Raw genomic sequence first — 18,684 nt, 5'->3', positions numbered from 1 at the left:
GATTTCATGATCGTTAAGGTATCGAACTAATCCAAACCAATGGACGTATGGAATTTGCCGAATCTAAACCGTTCATATTTTGAGTAGAAAATCGAAGTTATGAGTACCTTAACGGTGATGGAATCGGCTGAAATGTTTTGGATATGATCTATACGTTATAACTAGATATTGGACGGTGGAGATGTGAAAACTCGATCGAAAAGTTGGTCAAAAATGAAAATCCGTACCTTAAGCTAAGATAAGGACCTCCTTACCTGAAAAGCCCCGTATATATATATATATATATATATATATTCCAAGTATGCTTTCGTAAATATCAAATTTTTAATTATATGTTGCAAGAATTATCGTGATGAAAAAAGAAATGACAAAAAAACCATATATATATTTATAATAATCTAAACCAATTGAATTAACAAGTATAAAATTGCCTTTTTTTATTTTGAAATGGCATTTTGTGATTATTTGAATTGTTGACGTAATAAGGTGACGTGACATGCTACATATGATTATCTTGCCGAATCTGGTATCACAATGTGGCGCCTTAGCAGTTCTTTTTTATAAAATTGTTGAAGTGTATCTATATAATCAGCCGGCTCTAAACATGGCCAAAGTGGCCAATCGCACAAGGCCGCATATAGAAATGGTTATTAGACTATATATGTGTGTGTGTAATTGTTAAAAGTTATGTGTAATATAGGGGTTATGGAATTGTACTCTTCTTCCGTCCACACAAGTTAATTGATTGACATGACTCATTTTACATTATCAAAAACCTTTCGATTACAATAAATATAATATATAAATTAAAAATAAATAGGAAAAGAGATCTTCTATTCAACAAGTTTTTTAGCCTTTTGCGCTCTTTAGGGTTTAGTAAAAGAGATCTTCTATTCAACGAAGTTTTTTTTAGCTTTAATACTTATCTTCTGAGCCACAAGGTATAATTATTGTAATTACCTTTTAGATCAAGCACATTTTTGTAATTCTTTTTCACTAAAGCTTGTAATGAATATTAAATTAACTTCCTTTTGTGGGTTAATTTATTTTATGAGGTATTTTATGTTTATAACTCATTAATTGTTTGAATTGTAATTTCACTATTCGAACATTGTTAGAATACAAAACTATTTAATTCTATATTATGAGTTTGTTGAAATTTAATTAAATTTCATATATGAGTAAAATTTTGAGGGATGCATTGTTGCATTGTTAAAATGCAAAACTAGTTGATATATATTACTGAGTTTGTTGAAGTTTAAATTTCATATAAGAGTTAACTTTTGAGGGCCACATTGTAAACTTTGGCACATGGCCTCCAAAATGTTTGAGACGGCCCTGTATATAATAGTGGAAAACTTTATTGTATTTGTTCATGTACAATCCAATGGGTGTAGGTAACTAGGCGGTAAGAGTGTAGAGCATATGATGAGAAGAAGAAGCTGATCAAATTCATTACTAGTTAGTGATCATGGTGATTGTTGGCTAATATAGAAAAAAGTTTGTAATCAAGTTTCAGAATAAGTTGTGTTATCCCAACAAGTCAATGAGAATAACAGTCCGACAATAGACACATTTAAATCCATTATCTGATATATCATGCTAACCAAATAATGATATTCAAATAACCATTGTCTTCACATAAAAAAAACCATTGTCTGAATTTTTATATGGAGTGGGGTTAATTACAATCTTCATCAATTTGAAAATGCAAATATGAACCAACTAAGCTTGTACAAAACTAGATAGTAAAAGGGTAAAAAAGGTATAAAAAAGAAAAGAGTAAAGGGTATGGACTTCCCTCCATATCAATATCCGAACCAGTTTCCCTCGTCTCTCTCTCTCTCTCTTTCTCTCTTCTCTCTTCTCTCTCCCGCTTTTTTATTTTATTGTTTGTTTTTTTCCCTCACCGCCAGATCTCCTCATCCCCCCTCCCGCTTCTTTTCATTTTCCTCCGATTCCCTCCAATTTTCCCGATCCCTTCCTCTCCTTCCGGTTCGGGTCCATGTCGGGTTACCGCGCCCCCAACCCGCCCCACCAGCTCCCCTTCCCCCCCTCCGTCAAGCCCCCCTTTTCTGCTTCACTCGATTACCACACCTTCGCTTCTCCCGACCGCCGCTCGCCGCCTGATCACCCCGAGGGCATCACCGTCAGGCCTCCAGTTAGTCTTCTCTCCCGGTTTTTAGATCTGCTTAACATTAGTGGTTTAAGCTGTGATTAGTTTAATTGTTGTTTCGAATTAGCTTGGGCTGTGTGTTTGACTTGTTTTTTTTTTCGTTGAGTTAAGGATTGCGAATTTAGGCGATGTTGAATTTGTTTGACTGTGATTTTCGGGCTTCGATGTTTATATGATGATGGAATTTGATTAGACTGTTGGGAGGTTTATATTAGATCATGGTAGATGTGTTAACCCTAAGTGGATGAGAAAAGGAAACATTAGGTTTTCGTTATGCCGTGTGAACTGATGAATGTTATGCGGTTATAGTACTATGAGAGATATAGTAATGTAGAATCTAACGTTGTAGAATTTTGTTACGAAACAGTAGACCACTTGTGTGAGGGTTTGTTTGTAGTAGGATTACAGTTTGTTGTAATTTACTGTGTAGAATCTAGTTAGGGTTACAATTTTCAGGTTTGCTTCTGATTGATTTTGGAAGTTAAGCATCGTAGATGCAGTGAACTATGGTTTAGGGTTTTACAAAATAACAGCTAAATTCCCTTAGTTGTGTAACTTGTGTTTGTTTAGAATATTTGTACTTTTCTGGTGTGGCTTAACGCGTGTTTGTTAAAGTATAATTTGATGACCAACGTCGGTGAAGAAGGTTGAGAAGTTTCAGTTTCTCTAAGGCATTCTCTCCTTGAAACATGGGCTGCTTGTTTTGTAGATGAGTTTTTCAGCTAATTTACCTGTATTATGTGAAGTCAACCTTGATTTTGACACTTAAAAAGTTGTAGCTTGATAGAATCTGTTTGTTTGTGCTGTATCGTGTTTCTCAAATACTGGATGGTGTATTCACAGTTAAAGCGGAAGATTGATGTGGCGGCAGGTCATGATGAGCCTACTGATAGGACTGCCGCTCCTGAGCACAATGAAGCGGTTAATAGCCCACTACAAACTCCTGCTCCAGTCAAGGCGGGAAAGGCAAACAAAGCATCCAGGCTTTCAAACCTCAATAAATCTGGACCGCAGACTCCTGCTTCCAACGTTGGTGAGTGTTATATGGCTAAATGTGATAAGTGAGCTCTCATACTTCTAACGTTGTTATCTATTTAGCAAAGTTCAGTTGCCTTTATACTTGCATTCAATGACACGAGCATATAATCTGTACAATTGACAGGCTCTCCTTCTGGTGGTAATCAGACTCCTGCCGGTACTTGTCGTTTTGACAGCTCATTAGGTAACGATGCCTTCTTTTTTCTTTATTCTTTTTGAGAATAGTAAATGTGCATGCGCAAGTGTTAAAAAGATGTCCTGTACATCTCATCTAGGTCTTTTAACGAAGAAGTTTATCAATCTGATCAAACATGCTGAAGATGGTATTCTGGATCTTAATAAAGCTGCTGATACTTTAGAGGTGATTATATTCCTTTCTGCTTGAATATATCCTGTCTCAAGGTTTTGTTAAAAATTAAAATCTTTTGGTTATAGGTACAAAAGAGACGGATATATGATATAACAAATGTTCTCGAAGGTATTGGCCTCATAGAAAAGAAGCTGAAAAACAGAATTCAGTGGAAGTAAGGAACATTAGTCGGATTTGTTTCTTTGAGTTCTACAGTTTCTGACTCCAGTTTATATTAATCTTTGAAAATCCAATGTCCTCTGTACATTGAAAGTAACTGAGAAGTGAGTGATTGATTAACTAGGGGACTTGAGGCCACGAGGACTGGAGAAGGAGGTGAAAACTATGATGGTTTGAAGGTATGAAATTAAGATAAACTGTTTCTGGATGCATGTGTATTCTCAAATTGTTTGCTTGCAAGTTTACATGCTTTGTTTTTGTTTTTCCTTATTGTTCCTGTTTTCATTTCCTGTCATTTTGGAAGTGTTAACATATATGTTGGCCAATTTAAGTGAAGCAGGTAAGTGTGAATAATTACTACCTTTTTAGCTCGCTGGTTTGTTTTACTATGCAAATTAATTTGCATGCTAGATGAGTTGATATGCAGCGTGATGTCATAAGTTACTAGTAAGCCACCTCACTTGTCCACATGTTTTGTAACATCACTTACCCACAGTTCAGTCCGCATGTTTTGTCCAGATTCTATTTGTTCTTATGTGTTTGAATATAAACATTTGCATGGAAAAGCAAGATGAGGTTCTTCTTTTAATAATTTGACATAGCTGTTGTTAATTGAGCTTGCTTGATTTCTGTGAACATGTATTGTCCAGTTCCACTTTTGTTTAAGTATTTGCAATCAATGATTAGTTCACTGGCAGATTTTGTACTCTTACCAGTATGATAAAGTGTATATTACCTGCTACATTAGTGTGATGGTGGATGTTAATTTCATATATGATGGATCCCTCATAAAGTATGTCGAACTGTTGATTGCATGTGATTCACAATATATTATATTGCAGACACAAGTTGACAATTTATCTACTGAGGAGGGCAGATTGGATGAGCAAATAAGGTTATCTTGCTGTTTCTTGGCTAATGCTCTGATTTCCTCACTTTTTATGTTTTATGGTTTTGGTAACTCTGCGTTATTCTTTGTTCAGAGAAATGCAGGAAAAATTGAGCGATCTCAGTGAAGAGGAAAGCAATAAAAAGTGAAGATCTATACTTATAATAATCATTTACTTTCTAACCAAATCATCAATTGTTAGTTGTCATCATAGCCTATATTTGGCTTCACGTATGAATGTGGGTAACTCTTACCTCTGGTTACATGTTTGTTTGGTAGGTGGCTTTTTGTCACTGAAGAAGACATCAAAGCGTTACCTTGCTTTCAGGTAAATGTTTTGTGTCTGCTATTGTCATGGATACTCCTTTCTGTATTTCTAATAAAGCAATTACGTTTATCTGTTGAACTGAATGGATGATTCTTTGTTTCTCAGAATGAAACCTTAATAGCAATTAAAGCTCCCCATGGCACTACTCTTGAAGTCCCAGATCCTGATGAGGTAGTTCAGGATATAAGATAGTATTAAAGTTTTGCTCTTATCTTTTCAATTGATCTCTTGAAGTGAACCTTTTTTTTTTCCATGTATTAGGCTGTTGACTATCCCCAAAGGAGATACAGGATGGTCCTGCGAAGCATGATGGGTCCAATAGATGTTTACCTTGTCAGGTACTGTTGACATTTCATTGATGTTACATTTTCTTTATGCTGAGTACATAAGTTAATGTGTTTATTTTTTCATGCTGGCATAATTGAAACTTTGACAATTATATAATTCTTCTCTCTTTCCTTACTATTCTAGTCAATTTGAGGAGAAGTTCGAGGAGATTAGTGCTGCTGAAGAGCTTAAAAATATCCCCTCAACTTCAGGGTTAAATGAAATCTCAGCTCCAACAATGGTCACCGAGGAGAGGGGTAAAGAAGTTGAAGTACAGGAACAAGAAGATCATAGAGTTTGTGCCGATCCCACTGCTGCTTCCCAGGACTTCATGAGTGGGATCATGAAGATTGTTCCTTCAGATGTTAATGTAAGTTCTGCAGCTAAATTGCTTTTACCTTTACCTATCCAAAAAGATGCAAACTTCTTAGCGTTTTTTTTTCTTCTTAGTTGTTCAGTCCATCTGGTAAAAATTATCTGAGCAGAATAACATATTTTGCTTTATATCCTAATTCCTAATTCCTAATTCCTAAATCATCTATAACGGTTGGACAAATTATATTATAAGCTTCGTATTTGTTTAAACCTTTTGCAAATCCAGTACTAAAAGGTGAAATAATTCCTAGAGTTGTAGTTTTAAATTGGTACAAAGAATCTTCTTAGAAAAGCTTTGCAACATGTTGAGTATTTCATTTTTACAGAAAAGATGAATAATTTTGGTGAACACTGTTAACATCGTTGTTACCTTTCCAGAGTGATGCAGATTACTGGCTTTTATCAGATGATGCTACTGTTAGCATCACAGATATATGGAGAACAGAAAGTATCCTTCTCTAAATAGGTGTCTTTATTGCTTGCATAATTAATTATGCAAAGTTATATTTCACTTAGAATTGTGTTTCTTAACTAATAACTAGCTGGAGTTGAATGGAATGAGTTTGGTGCACTTAATGAAGAATATACCATGGGTAATGTCACACCACGAGCCCAAACTCTGTCATCGAGTGCTACAGAAGTAGCAGCGCCCACCCATCCCCACTAGGAGTACCAATCTAGAAATGAAATAATTTATAATGGGATCTAATTGAAGATAGGCCGAATTGTTTCCAAAGAACCTGTGATGTACAATAATCTCATTCTCAAGGTTGGATGAAAGGTTCTGAGAGCGATGATGGAATGTTACCTGAAGATCCATGTGCAGTAGTAGGAAAGTAGATGCAGGTGGCTAGATGGTTGTACAGTAATTTTTATAAATCATACTCGATAAATGTGATTTAGTGGTACGGCTTATGTTCTTCCACCCCTGTATATTAGTATGTTGTATCATAAGTAGGCAAATGCTCAAGTCTGGATATCATTTTATAGAGAAGTTTCAGTGGCGTGAGGATCCAGAAATGAAAAAGGGATTCTTCTTCTTGCTCCATTAGGTGTTCCATTACTTTGTACCATTAACTTCATGATAGTTGCCTTTTAAAGGCTTAGTTATTATAGCCTTAGTCACAACTCGCAAGTTTTTGGGTCACAAGTCTCTGTACTATGATTGCAACATCATTTCCAACAGTTCTATGACATGATCATAGAAATTGTCATCTGTATGTACATATGTGATCTTTTATGCATAAATAATAGCACTATCATTCTAGTTTCGCTCTATCAACATACATCGCCAAATTCTGCAATTTAGACATTTGCTACACCAGATAAAGTTGCAGTACTTAGAAGAGTTTACCCTTGATTGCTACACGTGAGAAGGCAAGTTTTACATGTAGATATTACATTACAAAATTCGATTCATGGAATAAGTAACCAAATAAGTTTACTTCTCTTTTCCGACTATCTTTCCGATCCAACCAGCGACTACTGGAGTGAGAGCCACCGTTGGAGGAAACCTAATCGGAGATGCTGCTTTGTGTGCAGCATATGCCAAAGCAAAAGTTCCAACTTTCTCTCCAGCCTCATTACTTGAGATTCCAACCTGAGGCGCAGTAAAATGGAAAGAAACCGTTAGTCGATACCATAAAACAAGTTCAATGTGCAGAGAGTTGATCTGATAATTGCTTGTACCTTCTGCAGTAAAGCTTGGACATCGACGCCGACACTGATTAGCACATAACATAAAGAGATCGATATAATGGATAGGGTAATGGAGGTGGCCAGGTATGCTCCTCCATATTTTGCTAGCAATTCCTTGGCTTCATCACCCTTTGACTTCTTAGCTTCACCTTCTGTTTCCTCTTTTGAGCTGAATATCTGCATTTAATTTCCATAACATTCTTGGTTAGAACTTTAAAAAGATGATGGCACTTGGACATGTTCCAGTCCTAGATTGCAGGATTTCTTAAAATAGCTTAGCAATACAAACTATAAATAATGATTATTTGCTGAAAGAATAGGCAGTAAAAGAAGCACACAGGTAGTTAGCTTCAACTTCTGAGACACATTCATTCATTCACTAAGCAACAAAACGATCTGCACTGCTGCTTTTTAGTTGAGGTTTGTATGAAATTGTAATCCTACATGATTACTATAACAAATTACAAATTGGGGAAACCCAAGAGATGATGAAAAGGGAGATACAGAGAAAAGGGTACCTTCCAGAGACCAGCTTCAAGACCGTACTTCTTGGTGATTTCCTCAGCTGAAGCTTTGGAAGATGAAGAAGATGAAGAAGATGAAGGGTTTTCGATTTTCTCAGTTTTCTCTTTGATTGCTCTGACCCTGAAACCTTTCAAGTGAGAATCCCGCTTGGATTGTTGAATAGAGGCGCAACAGCAGCTTCTTGGTTCCCCATTGTTCTTCAAGAAAGAAACAGAGGAAAGACAAGGAGAAGAAAGGAGTAGCAGAGACGTTGCCATATTGTTTACCTACCAAAAGTGTCTATCTAATCAAACATATTACTCATCGAGTGTTCTGTTTGAGGAGGGAAGACGAAGCAAAGCCTCAGAACTGGGAAAGAAGAAAGTTTAATCAATCCCTTTGAACCACGCAAGGAGCAAGAGGTTTCTCTTGATCTACATGAGGCTATGACACAAGACAAGTAGCTCTTTCTATCCCTTCAATTTCGCTTGTGCCCTCATTTTCTTAGTGGGGCATCAACTATTGAAACTTGAAAGACCAACACAAAATTTGTACCTTAGACTTTTCATTTATTGCTAATTTGAATCTTCTTTTTAACATTTTGTTAAAATCTTAGGTAAATTAGAGCTCCAGCAGAATTTAAGCTTGAGAATTGCTAAATTTCTCAATTGAGAGCATCTCCAATCATAAGTGCCAAAATTTTTGTAAAATTTAACACTCCCCCACGGGAGTCCTCTTCCAGCATATATTGCTAAAAATATGAATATTAAAAAAGTCTATCTTATACCTTAGAGAAAATTAACAGATATGTCAATCCCTTTGAACCACGCAAGGAGCAAGAGGTTTCTCTTGATCTACATGAGGCTATGACACAAGACAAGTAGCTCTTTCTATCCCTTCAATTTCGCTTGTGCCCTCATTTTCTTAGTGGGGCATCAACTATTGAAACTTGAAAGACCAACACAAAATTTGTACCTTAGACTTTTCATTTATTGCTAATTTGAATCTTCTTTTTAACATTTTGTTAAAATCTTAGGTAAATTAGAGCTCCAGCAGAATTTAAGCTTGAGAATTGCTAAATTTCTCAATTGAGAGCATCTCCAATCATAAGTGCCAAAATTTTTGTAAAATTTAACACTCCCCCACGGGAGTCCTCTTCCAGCATATATTGCTAAAAATATGAATATTAAAAAAGTCTATCTTATACCTTAGAGAAAATTAACAGATATGTCAATCCCTTTGAACCACGCAAGGAGCAAGAGGTTTCTCTTGATCTACATGAGGCTATGACACAAGACAAGTAGCTCTTTCTATCCCTTCAATTTCGCTTGTGCCCTCATTTTCTTAGTGGGGCATCAACTATTGAAACTTGAAAGACCAACACAAAATTTGTACCTTAGACTTTTCATTTATTGCTAATTTGAATCTTCTTTTTAACATTTTGTTAAAATCTTAGGTAAATTAGAGCTCCAGCAGAATTTAAGCTTGAGAATTGCTAAATTTCTCAATTGAGAGCATCTCCAATCATAAGTGCCAAAATTTTTGTAAAATTTAACACCCCCACGGGAGTCCTCTTCCAGCATATATTGCTAAAAATATGAATATTAAAAAAGTCTATCTTATACCTTAGAGAAAATTAACAGATATGTCAATCCCTTTGAACCACGCAAGGAGCAAGAGGTTTCTCTTGATCTACATGAGGCTATGACACAAGACAAGTAGCTCTTTTTATCCCTTCAATTTCACTTGTGCCCTCATATTCTTAGTGGGGCATCAACTATTGAAACTTGAAAGACCAACACAAAATTTGTACCCTAGACTTTTCATTTATTGCTAATTTGAATTCAGCTTCCACCGCGGCCACAACCAATTGTAATGCCCTATATTAACCGTGGTCATTGATTTGGTGCGGTCAGCTTTCTTAATTCATCAGGTTGCAAGATAAGTAGCCCCCCCCAAAGTGAATTGACTATTGTACATTAGACACAAAGTCGTGTCACTTAAAAAATGTGTTGGATTTCGGACACCTCCGACATGGTGGGATAATACTGCTTCAAGTGTTGTCCCTTTATGGGCATACAATTCAGCTCGCCATCAAGGTCCCGAAGATGATACGCGCCATTACCAATTACTGGATCCACCGCGAATGGCCCCTCCCATCTAGGTGACCACTTCCCATATCGTGGATCCTTCAAGGTCTCAGGAAGGACTGCTTTCCATACCAAATAATTTTCTGCGAAAGTTTTACTCCTAACCCGTTTGTTGTATACTCGAGCCAACGCACGCATTTGAGCGTTGATGTTGTTGTAAGCATCTAATCGAGCATGATCAAGTTCTTCCAGTTCTTACAGCATGGCTTGTTGATAGTCTTCGGTCGTCAAACCATTTTGCTCTGCAACGCGTAGGGCTTCGACCCATATCTCTACTGGAAGCACGGTATCATGACCATTTGTCAGAGAAAAAGGAGTAGTTCCTGTAGCAAATCGTTTCGAAGTGCGGAGAACCCACAACGTTTTAGACAAAAGATTATGCCAATCACGCGGTTTATCTGCTATCATCCGTTTAAGCACATTGATGACCACTTTGTTAGATGCTTCAGCCTGACCATTTGATTTAGGGTAATAGGGAGTAGAATGAGTCATTTGTATGCCTAACTCATTGGTAGTAGTATGCACAGCCTCTGAGATGAAGACAAAACCGCGGTCGGCGAGAATTGTTTCAGGGATTCCGAACCGGTGCACAATCTCTTTTTTAATAAAGGTGATTACAGTTTCAGCACAGATGGAAGTGTATGGCTTCGCCTAAACCCATTTCGTGAAGAAATCGGTCGCACCAAATTTGCATGATGCTCCTAAGCCACTGGCTTATTAGCAACGTGAGCACTAGGGCTACTCGAACGAGTCACACTGTCACAATGAGAAGAACAAGGTTCTTTCATTTTATCTTGTACTCGTTACTTAGGCACTGGTTCATGATAACCACCATTATGGCCTTGACGCCCACTAGTTTTCTCTTGACAACCACGATAGTGTATGTTGTCGCCATCTTCAAACCTCATGTGTCTTACTGGACTTGTCTCCACCAAATCTAGCCTTCTAGCCAGAGCAACCTCCCGCTGATGTCGGCGTTTCTGAGTCTTTGTCAAGGATGCAATATCATGTTCTCTCGATGTTCTACCATACCATCTTGCGCTCCCCATACTTTCGTTCACCCAGGCACTCCTGAGCAGAGGTTTGGGCAACCGGGTTAGCACCGTAATCCAGGGCCTTTCCTTTCCTCCGATCATTACTATTGTGCTTTGGAGAAACCTCTCTTTCTTTCGTATCACGAGAAGGACTACCATAAGAAAGCTTCCTCTTGATTGACTTATTCTCACACTTGGGAACATCCTATCGTTCTCTTTTGGAAACCGCAGTGCTACTGACTCTTTGACGATTCAGCTCCAGCTCAGAAGATACTTTTTGAACAGGTTGTGCAGGTGACTTGGGTGCAGGTTTGTCACGACCATTTATGATATCAACCAAACATAACTCCTTTTGACACCGTCCACATAACACAGTTGGAGTAGGAATGTTACCAACTATCAACTTGGAAGGAGAGAGCTTGATAGAGCCAATCATCACTCCTTCATCCATTGAAAGATCCTTCTGCTTCAAACTCACATCTACTGATGAAGAAGCGCCGACACAGATCATGTTCACCGTAGCCGTAGGAAAAGGATTGGTGTCAACTTTCATTGTAGAGCTTGACATGTTAGGGAACCTTAGTTTTCCTTGATCAATTAAATCCTGCACCAGATCACAAAAAATCACACAATTGTTAGTGGAATGTCTCCAAGAATTATGAAACTTACAAAACATTTTTTCTTTCATTTGTTCAAGACTTGGAAAAACATGCCCATCAGATAATTTAATCAATTTCGCGGCCAAAAGTTGATCAAAGATCAAATCAGCCTTGCGAATATCAAATGTATATGTGCGTTTTGTAGTTTTAGAAGTGGTGTGAAGTGAACGTGCGACTGACTCAGTTTTCTCTAAACCCTTGCAAACAAAAGGGCGCTTCACTAAGAGCTCGGCCAAATTTATTCCGGCCATGTCGTTGTCACTACTCCAGTCTTCAATTTGGGCCGTACTTACGGCCTGACTCGTGTAGTAGGTACCCTTCGAAGCGAGCTTCTTCTGTAGTTCTTCTCTAAGAATTGCTTCATAACGTATTACTCTCGACTCTAGCTCATATAGATCTCTGAAATTTAATCCCTCAAACTTATTTCTGAACTCAAAACCAAGTCCGGCCAATGCCATCTCCACAAACTCTGATTATGGTAACTGTGCCTTACACCTGGTCCGGAGAAGATTGAATCTGCCTATATACTCTTGAGCTGACTCAACCCCCGTTTGAAATGACTTTGCTAGTTCAACCACATGAATATTCTGCTCTGTCTTGTGGAACCGATCATGGAATGGTTGCTCCAAGTCCCTCCAAGTATGGATGAAATTAGGTGGAAGATTAACGAACCATGAAAATGCGGAACCAGTAAGTGAATTCACAAACAATTGCATACGGTTCTCTTCACTATTAGCTTCACCACACTGTGAAATAAAACGACCAATATGCTCAACCGTAGATTGATATGCATCTCCTGAAAATAAATGGAAATATGGTACTCTATAATGATGTGGCAATGGAATGAGATCAACATGAGGTGGATATGGTTTTGTATAAGTGGGACGATCCACCTTTTAATGTAGATTCCCCACCATGCCTTCTACCATGTGTTGAATGTCATTAAAAAGCACAGGCCTATTAAGATCTCCACGCCCCGGTTGCGCCATTTGTTGTTTATTCGGAACTGGTGGCCATCCCTGCTGCGGTGGGATATGTGCCTGATAAGGCGGAGGAAGATACGGTGGAGTTTGGTAAGGAGACATAGAATGTGGTGGAGTCTGGAATGATGCAGCAGAGTGTGGTGGAGTCTGGTATGGCATAATAGAATGAGGTTGAAAGTGTTGGCCGTAACCTTGACCTCTCGGTTGTGTTGGCCATGGCTGCGAACCAAAAACATACTGTTGAGCATACGCTTGTTGACTGGGAGGCAATGTAGGGCGCGTGGCAGTGGTCAAATGAGGTGCTTGTTGGTATGCTTGATTCTGTGAACTAGAATTTGGATTTTCATGATTTTGATTGTTTATGATTTGTCTCCACTGGCTGCTAGGAAAAACCTGTTGTGTTTGAGTGGAAGAATGAATGGTCATTGCTAGTCTTATTGGTGTTGATGTTGTCTGACCACTTGAAGGCGGATTTTGTTGTGTCTGACTGCTTTGCCTTGGCTCGAATGACTAAAACTGACTACCATCACACTGGCTATTATGCGGCATTTGTGTTCCAGTTCCAGTTTGAAATTAGCGTAACCAGGCATTCATCATCTCTGATTTAACTCCCAAATTTTGATTAAGCTGGCCAATACAATTTTCAAGCCGCTGGCCTAACCGACCAATTCTACAATTCATAACACACTAGTCTCATTTCAATTTCCAAGTTTACTTCATCGTTTTCTTTACCGGTATCTTTCTGCACTTTTCTATATCGTTCTTTACTATATTGAGATTGAATGGTGGGTTTTCGGTGATCCCAAGATGCACGACTATTCAAATCAACAAAATTTTGGTATGTGGAATAGCTGTATCTGCTATTATAGTCATACAATTGATCTTGGGCATGTGGGTGATTGTATTCATAATAGCCGTGTAAGTTCGGCTCATAGTAACTCATATGTGAAAATACATAATATGTAATGTCTCACAAAATGATATTATATCATTCAGCAATACATGTCCCACTGGGCATGCCAAAAGATGTTGGATCCAAAATCGTCCCGGCTGCGTGTCAATAGGCTGGGGTCCTCTTTGGCTTCCACTTGTCTTTCTGGCTTGTGACGTGTGCTAAGGCGTGCCAACTGGCGGCCAGGGGGCCAAGCGAGGTTTCAAAGTTGTAATCAAACGACTGTGGGCCAAGGAAGGATCACTCTCGGCCGCGGGGTTCTCAATGCGTGATACAAGGACTTTAACACGGATCAGCTAGCTAGCTGCGATCTTAGTGTTGTGTGGTACAGGTGAATGTTGTGAATGTGATGGTGATTGTGGTTCTTTATGATTTTCTTAATACTTAATGTAAGCAATATAAAGAAAAAAAAACAGGAAAATATAAATACCGGTAAAGAAAACGATGAAGTAAACTTGGAAATTAAAAGGAGACTGGTGTGTTGTGAATTGTAGCATTGTATTGATAAGAAAATAGTGTAGCCGCGTTGAGCGTTTGGTAGGGGACCTCTAACAAAGAAACCTAATGCCCTATTTATACTGAAACTAAGAAAAGAATAGAGAATGAAATCTTAGCAATAATTGTTGGGATTAATTACAAATGAATAAGAAAAATAAATGGTAGCACTGATTCCTCCAACATTAAGGCGGCCAAATTGTCAAAGTTGACAATGCAAATCGTCTTTCTGTACATGTGATCGCAAAATAGCTATGGCCGCAGTAACATATTATGGTTGCGGTAACTCTAGAGATCATCGTAGGTGCGGTCCATCTGTCCTACTATACCACGTGGGCCTTGCAAAATATAGGTTCAAACAAGTTTTTATGATATCCAATTCCCAACATATAGTCATTAGAACTTTCATTTGATTAGGCGTGCGTATGAGACCATGCCTAAAGCACCTCCAGAATTAGTTGAAAGATCTCCGACGGGCATGTTCTTTATGGATAGAAATAGCAGTGTGACGGAGTTCTTCCCAAAAGGTTGGCTAAAACTTGCCGGTGTACGGCAATTCGTGTATCACTCGATCGCAAGTTAGTCGGGTATGAGACACCACAGTGCATGGCGAGATCCGAACGCGAAGTTAAGAGAAGGAAGATGGAAGAATCAGCAAAGGGTGTGACCTTTAATGGCTGTATTTGTAAATTAGTTAAACATATTTGATATCTAAATTAAACTAGTCATTTGTATTCCAGATTGTATAACTATATGAATTGTTGGTGCATAAAGTACTTCATAATTTTGAACGTTCATTACCTTTTTTTTTCGGATAGCAATTGAAGTTTTACGGAATAACTATTTTCTGAACTCGATCAGTAGAACCATTCATTACTCGAGTTTATTTCCCAACTTACTCGATCTCTCAAAATTGCACACTGCTCTTCTTCTCCAAATGTACATAGTTACTGACTAGATCATACTGATCGATATACATTTTCAGTAGAACCGTCTTATGTCATTGACGAACAATGTGTGCCAACACTACATGTAGGTCTCATCATTTAATCTGCGGATCCGATAAGCCCACGAAAGCTCGTAAGCCCGATGGACTTTTACCTGGCTCAGCCCACGAGAAAGCCTGCTTCCGTGGGTAGAGGGCCGGGCTTAGTTTAGAGGTGTGAAACCTGGCCCGGCCAACCAGAAGCCCACAAGGCTCGGCCCGTAAAAACCTGCCAAGTAATAAAATATTATACATACATATTCTATTAGGTTTAGAATAAAACAATCGCATTATGAAACAACTATATGAATGAAACTTCTCATGATCGATCAACATCAGCAGATATGATCGGTATATATATTTAGTGACCAAGTAAAAATTTCATCTAATTCGGACCTCGTCTGACCGTCAGAATTTCCAGTTAACCAAAAACACCACTAATATGACCTAAGAAGGATCCATTACCAAGATACGAATGCTGAAAGCCGTTCACATATCTAAAATCACCTAATTTTTGTCACCGATCATGCGTGGTCGCACTAAGGGGTTTAAATATGTCAAAATGCATCTTTTTTGGTTGACCGTAGATACGAACGGTCAAACCATATCCAAAATGAATGAAATTTGTATGGAATTCCTAAATATATATACCGATCACATCTGGTAGTGTTGATCGACCACATTTCGAACAGAAGTTGTCAATCACCAAAGTGTCTACTAATGTATCATAACATTTATATTAGGTTAGAATAAAATTATCGCATTATGAAGCGACTATATGAAAAAACATTTCGGGATTGATCGACACCAGCCAATGTGATTGGTATGTATATTTAGTGACCTTGTAAAAATTTCACCTAATTTAGACCTTGTCTAACAGTCAGAATTTCTGGTAAACCAAAAACACTACTAATATACCCTAAGGGACGATCCATTACCAAAATGCGAATGCCAAAATATGTTTACATATTTGAAATCACCTAATTTTTGTTATTGGTTGTGCGCGGTCGCATCGAGGAAACCCATATGACAAAGCCCCGATCAATGAGGTTTTAATATGTCAAAACGCCTATTTTTTGGTTGACCGTAGGAACGGACGGTTAAATCATGTCTAAAACTTGTGAAATTTTTACAGGGTCCCTAAATATATATTTCGATCACATCTATTGGTGTCAATCGACAATATTTCGAAACTAGATTGTGACTTTTTGTTGGAAATGTTTTCCAATAATTCTTTTATTGTTCCAAACTCTTCATATTTGTGAAAATATCGGTTCCGGCTTGACCCGTTGACAAGCCCTAACTACATGCACCTCACCCTTTGTAGACTTTAACTCTTTCACCCCTTTCTCTTTCAATGACCTCACGTACATATTGATCGACGAGAAAAATCCTAGCTTCCACCAAGAAAAAAGATTTCACGAACGTCATGGTAGGCATTCCCTTGGTTAAGACCCATGAACCTTCACCCAAGTCATGCTAGGCCTTCCCAATTCCCCCGTCTGAATGTGAGGTTTATAGAAAGAAAGGCTACAAACGAAGCTATCTGAAAGGGAAAGAAGGTAATGAAGGATGTTTCACAATGCGAAACCGTCGCGGGGACACTTCGACCAAGCATGCATAATTTTGTGGGGGAGATAGAACCGGGATGAGCAGTGGCGGACTTACATAGAAGCAAGCACAGCTTCAGCCCGGTAGGTTTCAAAAGCCCACATTGGAAAAAAATAGCCCGGTAGGTTTCAATTCATCGTTCTCGACGTCTCGATCTGTGGTACTACTTCTCCAAGAAAGAGAGGAAGGAGAATCAAGGGAGGAGCTTTTAGGTTTCAAACCGTGTTCTGGGTAGTCTCTGGCAAACTTGGCTTTCATATAAGGTATCATAATTAGTTCTCAGATCAAGCTTTATCTCTCTGGTTAGTTGAAATCGAATTCGTTTGAGATTTGAGAATTGAAGAAGTTGATGTCTTGGGGTTTTGCTGCTGTATCGAATTCATATGTTCTTCTTCAGTTCTGTTCGTTGTTCAATTGAAAGCATATAAATTGCAAAGCATGGATTTTGGTTATTGATGCTTAATTGAAAGAAAAAATGAAAACTTGAATATTGGAGTTTCATGTTGCGTGCTTCGACTTACTGGCTGTGGTTATGTCATATGGTTGCTTCTTCTGATATGAAAGTGATTTATGTATGGAATTGAGATATATAACTTGCAGTTTTAGAAACACTGTAAATTGGAAGAGTTGATAATCTTGTATTTTGAGATTTCTGGGTTTTGGGTTTTTGTTGGTTAATTTTTTTTGGTACAAAAAAGGATTTTTTTGTTGGTTAATTTACAACAAAGTACATACTTTTAGAGCAGGGGAGGATCAGAAGCAGACCTAGCAATATGCAGCCCTCTAAACGCAAGTCTCCTCTTAACTTAATTAGGGATTGAGAATTAGATTTTAGAATTAGAGTTTTATGTGTGCAATTTTTTAGATTTTCTTTCTTTAATTTTGGGTATTGAGTTGTTTTTACTTGTTTAATCTGATATTGCGTTTTATAATGAATCTCAATTTCCAAATCTCATCGCATATTAAACAATCTAAAGTCCCAAACTTATGAAAATTGTGTTTTATATAATTTGAAAATCCAAATCCAATTTGTTTTATAAATTCTGTAATGGGTGGTTTATTTATGAAATTGGGATATGGATACTATATTTGGTTATTTCGAGTTTATTGGAGATTGTGGAGCGCAAGATAGAGCATATAAAATTTGTAATGAGATTATGTATTTTCTTAGGTGTCAATTAACGTTTTTTATTTGCAATTCTTATATCTCTTTTTGAAATCTTGATGAATATTAAATAAGAATTATATTTTGACTTATATAGTTTTTTCACCTATTCTATATGAACTATTATTCTGCTCACCTAACTTTGAGGGACTGATCCGCAACTGGAGACGAGGCATATGTAAGAAAAATGCGAGAGCTAGCCGAGCAAGAATGTCAAGAAACTATACACTGGCAAGTAGATTTTTGCCTCTGAGCCAAATCATTATTATTTAGTGACATCTAATTTGCTAGATAGACCGTATCCCTTATTTTATGGGAAAAAAAATCTCAATTTTGTAACAAGGTCAGTTTGCATTCCCGATACCCGATTTAGAATGTACACGAAAAAAAACAAAAAGATGAAGGACGTAATTTATTATCTATATCGGTCATCTTATGAGCATCCATGAAGCTTCGCATCAATTACAAAGTAAATCACAACGTATGAAAATAAGAAATGCTAACTAAGATAAGTCGGTCCAATTGTGTTTTTCCCGTTTGGGCATTGACAGCAAAGGTTCTCACCTCACCAAAATTTGGAAAACAAATAATAAGATTGAAGCGGTATTTAGAGCTAGCACCGTAGCACCAACACCAACCAACACCAACCAACCACATGCATGCAATTCCATTATGATTTATGCATATAAATAATCATGTGACATATCTCTCAGCTTCGCTTTTCATCAGTACAACTTAACAGAATTCAATCACATTTCTTGTGAGAACTCTCTGCATCTCAATCAA

At 37.7% G+C, this 18,684-nt stretch overlaps 2 protein-coding genes across 2 annotated transcripts; one reads left to right on the top strand and one right to left on the bottom strand.

Moving 5' to 3' along the window:
* Positions 1–2,005: 2,005 nt before the first annotated feature.
* On the top strand, positions 2,006–6,708 carry LOC126787205 (transcription factor E2FB). Its single transcript, XM_050513123.1, has 14 exons — positions 2,006–2,161; positions 3,020–3,209; positions 3,339–3,398; positions 3,490–3,575; positions 3,650–3,738; positions 3,868–3,922; positions 4,586–4,638; positions 4,727–4,777; positions 4,912–4,960; positions 5,066–5,131; positions 5,222–5,298; positions 5,432–5,657; positions 6,041–6,110; positions 6,205–6,708. Exons 1-14 carry the CDS (start codon positions 2,006–2,008, stop codon positions 6,327–6,329), a joined length of 1,353 nt encoding a protein of 450 aa, XP_050369080.1. The 3' UTR covers positions 6,330–6,708.
* Positions 6,709–6,869: 161 nt separating this feature from the next.
* Positions 6,870–8,344, bottom strand: LOC126786075 (uncharacterized). Its single transcript, XM_050511782.1, has 3 exons — positions 7,879–8,344; positions 7,352–7,537; positions 6,870–7,262 (listed from the first exon to the last, which is right to left on the bottom strand). Exons 1-3 carry the CDS (start codon positions 8,140–8,142, stop codon positions 7,104–7,106), a joined length of 609 nt encoding a protein of 202 aa, XP_050367739.1. The 5' UTR covers positions 8,143–8,344; the 3' UTR covers positions 6,870–7,103.
* Positions 8,345–18,684: the final 10,340 nt, after the last annotated feature.

Source organism: Argentina anserina, chromosome 3 (assembly GCF_933775445.1).
Source record: "Argentina anserina chromosome 3, drPotAnse1.1, whole genome shotgun sequence".
NCBI lineage: Eukaryota > Viridiplantae > Streptophyta > Magnoliopsida > Rosales > Rosaceae > Argentina > Argentina anserina.
Note: the sequence above shows the minus strand (reverse complement) of the source record. Positions and strands in the feature narration are given on the sequence as shown.

What these genes read in the sequence shown, in the direction of transcription:
- LOC126787205 (XM_050513123.1), top strand. Translation starts at nt 2,006, where the DNA reads ATGTCGGGTTACCGCGCCCCCAACCCGCCCCACCAGCTCCCCTTCCCC. An exon ending in GCATCACCGTCAGGCCTCCA is followed by an intron (nt 2,162 to 3,019) that starts GTTAGTCTTCTC and finishes GTGTATTCACAG; the next exon opens with TTAAAGCGGAAGATTGATGT. An exon ending in AAGCTGCTGATACTTTAGAG is followed by an intron (nt 3,576 to 3,649) that starts GTGATTATATTC and finishes TTTTGGTTATAG; the next exon opens with GTACAAAAGAGACGGATATA.
- LOC126786075 (XM_050511782.1), bottom strand. Translation starts at nt 8,142, where the DNA reads ATGGCAACGTCTCTGCTACTCCTTTCTTCTCCTTGTCTTTCCTCTGTT. An exon ending in TTGAAGCTGGTCTCTGGAAG is followed by an intron (nt 7,538 to 7,878) that starts GTACCCTTTTCT and finishes AATTAAATGCAG; the next exon opens with ATATTCAGCTCAAAAGAGGA. An exon ending in TCCAAGCTTTACTGCAGAAG is followed by an intron (nt 7,263 to 7,351) that starts GTACAAGCAATT and finishes ACTGCGCCTCAG; the next exon opens with GTTGGAATCTCAAGTAATGA.